Below are 6,083 nucleotides of genomic sequence, written 5' to 3'. Positions count from 1 at the left end.
TAACAGATATTAACGGTAAGGATCATTTGTGTGCAAGATTTTGTCTGTAGGAACTATCTCAGAGAGAAAAGTTGTGTAAGAACCACTTCAGAGAAAGAGTGTAAACCTAAATGACCGCGTTCGTGTAATTTACTCTTTTGAAAACTATTTCAAAAATGGTTTATGTGTCAAAAATTACAGAAACTCTCCTAATCTAATGCAAAATTACAAAATCGGACGCTCTGTACCAGAGCCAGCCCGGAGATTTCGAAGGCCCTGTGTAATTTAACAAAATATATGCCCTAAAACATAGAAAACCTAAAATTTAAGCATACAAATAATAATTTTTCATATTCTATTGCAAAATACATAAATTAACATTTCATTCAATATAAATACACAAAAAATAAATTTGCTTCTACACAAAAACAACCATCATTCTAATAATCATTGAAACTCAAATGCAAAGTATAACACCTTTGTCCTCTGAAAAAGCTATAAAAAAAATAGAAATGAAATCTGAAAGCTTTAATCAGAAAAGAAAAACAAGAACTTACCTTCTAACTTTCAAGAGTGCAAAAATAACTAAAATAGAAACTTCTAAACCTTAAAGCTAGCTAGATTGAAAATGGACAGATCAATTCTTATGAATTCCAGACAACATAAAACAGTAAGAATAAAAAAAAAATGTTTGTTGTCCGTTTGCCTTCAATCGATATGTATTGAACTTTTTTAGAAAGTAATTAAAAATGTTCTTTTTCTCTATAAAAAAAACTTCAAGAACATCTTAAATCAAAAACTTCTAAAACTCAAAGTTTGATCAGTGGGCTGATTATTTCTTCAATCTACTGAGTTTAAGAAAACAATAATTAAAAAGAATAAATAAATACTTCTAAACATCGGAAATATACCAAATAGATAAAAAAAAATGTATGAGACCTTTTGATTTTCATCCCTAGATCTGATCCAAGATGCTGATTTTCGAAACCTCACTTCTGATTTCAGTTTGCTTTAGCTTTTTGAAGCCTGACTCCGAATTCTGATTCATTGATTTTTTAAGATTATGAAGAACGAATTAAAAAGAAAGAAGTATAAACCGAATACTTTGGTTGAGCTATTTTCTTCTTATTATCGAGGATTGTGGAGTAGAACACCATAGCTGCTAGCCATCGCCAACTTGTCCTTGTCTTCCCAATGCCTAAATCGTAATCATCATTATCGAGAACCAAAACATCGTTTCCTTTTCCTAAAACGTGTATGATTCCTGCTCATCCAATTTGTAATTCCCGTTGCCCTTGCGTCGTTTCCTTTATCGTCTGATACATCGTACATGGCCAAAAAACCGAAAATAACCTAATATAAAATCTAAAACAAAATAAATTGAACACTAGATTTTAGGAGGCCCGTTCTTAAGCACACCTTGAACTCCTTTTAGGCGGGCATGTAGTAATTTTTAAAGACATCGAAATGGTCCCTGTTTGCAACTTTTCCAAAATGCCAGAAATAGTCACTGTTTTTAGAAGCATCTTCAAAAATGGTCTATGTGTTAAAAAATTCCAAAACTATACTCATCTTATACAAAATTACCGAAATGGTGCCTCTGTTATTTTTTAAAATTGACAAAAATTATCCCGGTCTTCAGGAAATATTTCAAAAGAGGTCCGTATGTAAAAAATATTAAAATAATCATCATCCAACAAAGTAAAAGTAAACAATCACTATGTAAAAAAAATGTTGCAAAAGTGATTCCTATTTAATAGAGAAAGTTCTTTTTAACTGTTTTTGATTTATACAAACCTTTTATATTAATTTATTTAGTCGAAAATAAATGATTAATAAACAGTAGTAACGACAGGAGAAATACATTGGAAGTCCGTTTGTGTACCAAATTTCCAATATCTAAAAACAACGGGCGTAAATCAAAACCAACATAAACATAAAGAATAATTAAAAATGAATTGTTTTACAGATAAAACAGACGTACTGTATTTTGCTTCTTCAAAATCTATAAATACACATTTAAATCAGAAAACAAATATCACACAAAAAAACATATCCCTAAAATGATTAAATCAATCTTCTTCACCATTATTCTTGCCTTCCTTCTCTCCCTCCCCACCCTATCCCGCTCCCAACGCTGCAACAAAGATGACGAAAAAGTCCTCTTCAAAATCAAGAAATCCTTCGGAAATCCCTACCATTTGGCCTCTTGGCAGAAGACTTTAGATTGCTGTCAATGGTACAATGTGGAATGCGATCGAAACACCAGCCGTATCATCTCCCTCACCATCTTCTCCGGCAACATCTCCGGCCAAATCCCAGATGAAGTCGGCGATCTCCCCTATCTCCAAACCTTGGTGTTACGAAAACTCACTAACCTCACCGGAGAAATCCCGTCGGCCATTACTAAACTCACCCACCTCACCATGCTCAGGCTTAGCTGGACTAATCTATCAGGTCCCGTCCCTTCGTTCCTTAGCAAGCTCACAAACTTAAATTTCCTCGATTTAGCATTCAATGATCTCACCGGTTCTATCCCGCCGGAGCTTTCAACGCTGAAGAACTTAAACGCCATACACCTGGACAGGAATAAACTCACCGGAGTCATCCCTGAGTCATTTGGGACATTCACCGGAAACGTCCCTGACCTTTACCTGTCACATAACCAGCTCACCGGAACAATACCCAAATCATTAGGCTACTTAAATTTCTCGACGATCGATTTTTCAAGAAACCAACTCACAGGTGACATAAGCATGTTTTTTGGAACAAACAAGACAATTCAAACAGCTGACTTTTCGAGGAACAGCTTCGAGTTTAACATCTCGGAGCTAGTGTTTCCTGCTAGCTTGACGTCGTTGGATCTGAATCACAACAAGATTTATGGGAGTCTTCCGGCGATGTTAACGGGGTTAAATTTTCAGTACTTTAACGTGAGTTACAATAGGATGTGTGGACAGATACCTCAAGGTGGTGACTTGCAGACGTTTGAAAACACGTCGTATTTTCATAACCGATGCTTGTGTGGATCGCCGTTGCCGGCGTGCACCTGAAGCTAAATCGACTCCGGCCGACAAGTGTGGAGCTCTTCCATCAACCTTAAATGGTTGGGTGTAATATGAATATCTTGCGAAGACAAGGGACTCAATCGCAAAATATTTAAAGAGCGCCGCATTTATTGACAACGGACCGAATCCATGTTTCCCCGCGTTAAGAATGGATGGAATTCCACGATTGCAATTTATTTTTATTAATTATTATGTATTATGTATACAACAAATAAGTGATATCCCCATTTCTGCTCATAAATGTTTCATTGTGTTTGTTTGAATAAAAAAAATTGTGACGGAATATAGTCTGTGGCTAGGATGTGACGAATGTTATCTTGTGGCTAATATACGACGAACACTATCCTACAGCAACCGACTACAACGTACATTAAAACCCATCAGTAATGTAGTAACTTTTTTTTTTTTTTTGGATTAATGGTTATGTGGCTAATACATTTTTAAATTTACGGGTCATCAACACCGAACCAACGATTATTTTTTGAGCCATTCAAGTATGAAATGACGATTAAGCGTCGTTGTAACATGAAATGACATTTTTAAGTATATTATTTTGGTGTAATCTATATTTATGGAATATGTATCATGATTAGGGATGTCAAAAATCCCCGTGGAACCCCGCTCCCGTGGGATCCCGATCCCGTATGGGACTAAATTTTAAAAAAACCCGGGAGCGGGGGCAAAATTAAACCCCGCTTATTTTCGGGATCGGGAGCGGGAGTTGGTATTCCCGTCCCGTACTCCCGCGGGGCCCCGGTTGTACATTTATGTAAAAAATATATATTTAATATAAAATACATATACAAAATAGATTTTCTAATTTAAATGTAGGTTAGGTTTCACTTTCCCGTTTTCAATTAATAGATATTGAAGAGGTAGTGAATTGATCATATATTTTTGGATATGTAAGTATTTTATATTTGTAATATTGGATTTGTCATATTTTATATTTTTAAAATTGATGGAATTGTCGTTTTGTAATATTGAATTCGTAATGTTGAAATTTTAATTATTTAGTTTCTAAAAGATTATGTTTTAAACTTTTAAAGTTATTAAAAACAAACTTTTTAGCCTAACACAAAGTAATCGTTTAGCAAAAAAAACAAATTTTAAGCGGGGGAACCGGGGGAACGGGGGCGGGACCGGGGGTGATGGAGGTAACCGGGAGCGGGACCGGGGGCTATGTAAACGGGGGAGCCGGGGGCGGGACCGGGAGCGGGGGCAACAATTGATTTCGGGGGCGGGAGCGGGGGCAGCTATTCCCGCTCCCGTTTGATCCCGTTGACATCCCTAATCATGATTCGATTCATTTGGCCCACCTATTTTCTTTATTTATAGAAATATAAATTGCCAACTACATTAAATATTTTAAGTGAATTAACTTAATATTTTTGGAAAAAAAAATTATATGTATAATCAATATTTTCAAAGTCAATCATCTTTTTTCTATCGGTTCCCAATTTAAAGGGGATAGTTCAAATAAAAACAACAAATAGTGTGATAACGTAAAAACGGTATTTTTATGTTAATATTCTACAATGAATTTTGGATCTACAACTTTATGTTATTATTCAGCAATAAATAAATGAATAGTCACATGTTAAAACTAAAATTAGATTTACTAAAAAAATACACATATAAATTTATACTAGAATAATAACATTCTAATGAATATATGAGTAATCAATCGTTAATATTTATAATAAAACTACTTTAATAATACACATATACAACATTCATTATAGAATAATAACATAAATATAATGTTTTTACATTCACACACTATTTATTATTTTTATTTGAACTATCCCTTCATTTAAATAGTGAATCATATGGTTTTTCCTTCACATGACATATTACCCATGGTGTTTTAATACTAATTGAGGAAATGATCACTATGTTAAAAACATGTTATAACACCTACTAAATTCTATGTCATCCTTTTTTTGTATTTTGTTTGGAGTTCTTTATTATTATTATTAAAACAAATACGGGGTACATTTTTTATAGAACATAATATTTAAATAAAACATAATATTTAAAAATTAAAAAAATAGCATTTAAATTAGACATATCATCCAAATTTATAAAAAAAACATTACATGACAAAAAAAACATTACATAATTTATTTTCCTAAAACTAATGATATTCATCATCGTTACCGTCGACGATATAATCCGTTAAGTCTTCTCGGAATTGTATGTGTTTATTTGTATCGTGAATGTCAACGACTCTATGCAAATATTCTATTGTTCCGGTCAAAATTGATTGTGTTTGGGCGACGTTGGGATATAGTGTGTAATATTTTGTCATTTAGCTTCTACTACAATGTTATGCATTATGATACACATATACATAATATATCGTAGAGTTTCTAAGTCCAATAGTCGTGCCGCATGTTCAACTATGTTCCACTTCGACTTTAGAACTCCAAAAATATGTTCCACATCCTTAATTGCTCATTCTTGTCTTCTCTTGAATAATTTATCTCTTTCTTCAACCGGGTGTCGGAATGCGTTCATGAATGTGGAATACTGAGGATATATTTCATCTGTAAGGTAATACTCAATATTGTATTTGTTTCCATTCACTGTGAAATGAGCATCCGATGCCCTTCCTGACAAAAGATCATCGAATATTGGCAACTAATCAAGAACGTTGACGTCGTAGTTGGAACGGAAAATGAATGTCAAATTCATAAATCTTGGGAAACAACAGCCTCTAAAACCAATGAAGGTGATCCATGATGACCACTTGCATATTGCCCTTTCCATGCCATTGGATGATTTTTCCATTTTCAGTGTGTGCAATCAATGCATCAAAGCATTCCGAGAAACTCATGTCTTTCTTCATGTGCCACAAAAAGTTCTTGCATATCATGCAACGAAGGTTTTCGTAAATATACGTCTCCGAATGTTTCAACAACACCTTTTAAAAATCTTTGCAAACTTTCCCTCGCAATTATTTCGGACATTCACATATAATCGTCCACGACATCGGATGACTCGACCATAGCATCAAACGAATGGTCGCAT

General features: G+C 34.1%; 1 protein-coding gene across 1 annotated transcript; it reads left to right on the top strand.

Moving 5' to 3' along the window:
• Nucleotides 1–2,001: 2,001 nt before the first annotated feature.
• Nucleotides 2,002–3,330, top strand: LOC145017966 (polygalacturonase inhibitor-like). Its single transcript, XM_078975911.1, has one exon. The coding sequence runs from the start codon at nucleotides 2,043–2,045 to the stop codon at nucleotides 3,030–3,032; it is 990 nt and encodes a 329-aa protein (XP_078832037.1). The 5' UTR covers nucleotides 2,002–2,042; the 3' UTR covers nucleotides 3,033–3,330.
• Nucleotides 3,331–6,083: the final 2,753 nt, after the last annotated feature.

Source organism: Lactuca saligna, chromosome 9, assembly GCF_052625555.1.
Source record: "Lactuca saligna cultivar CGN05327 chromosome 9, ASM5262555v1, whole genome shotgun sequence".
NCBI lineage: Eukaryota > Viridiplantae > Streptophyta > Magnoliopsida > Asterales > Asteraceae > Lactuca > Lactuca saligna.
The sequence above is the reverse complement of the archived record's forward strand: the minus strand, read 5'-3'. Positions and strand labels throughout refer to the sequence as shown.

Bases quoted from the DNA above. Each gene is read 5' to 3' on its own strand.
- LOC145017966 (XM_078975911.1), top strand. From the start codon at position 2,043: ATGATTAAATCAATCTTCTTCACCATTATTCTTGCCTTCCTTCTCTCC.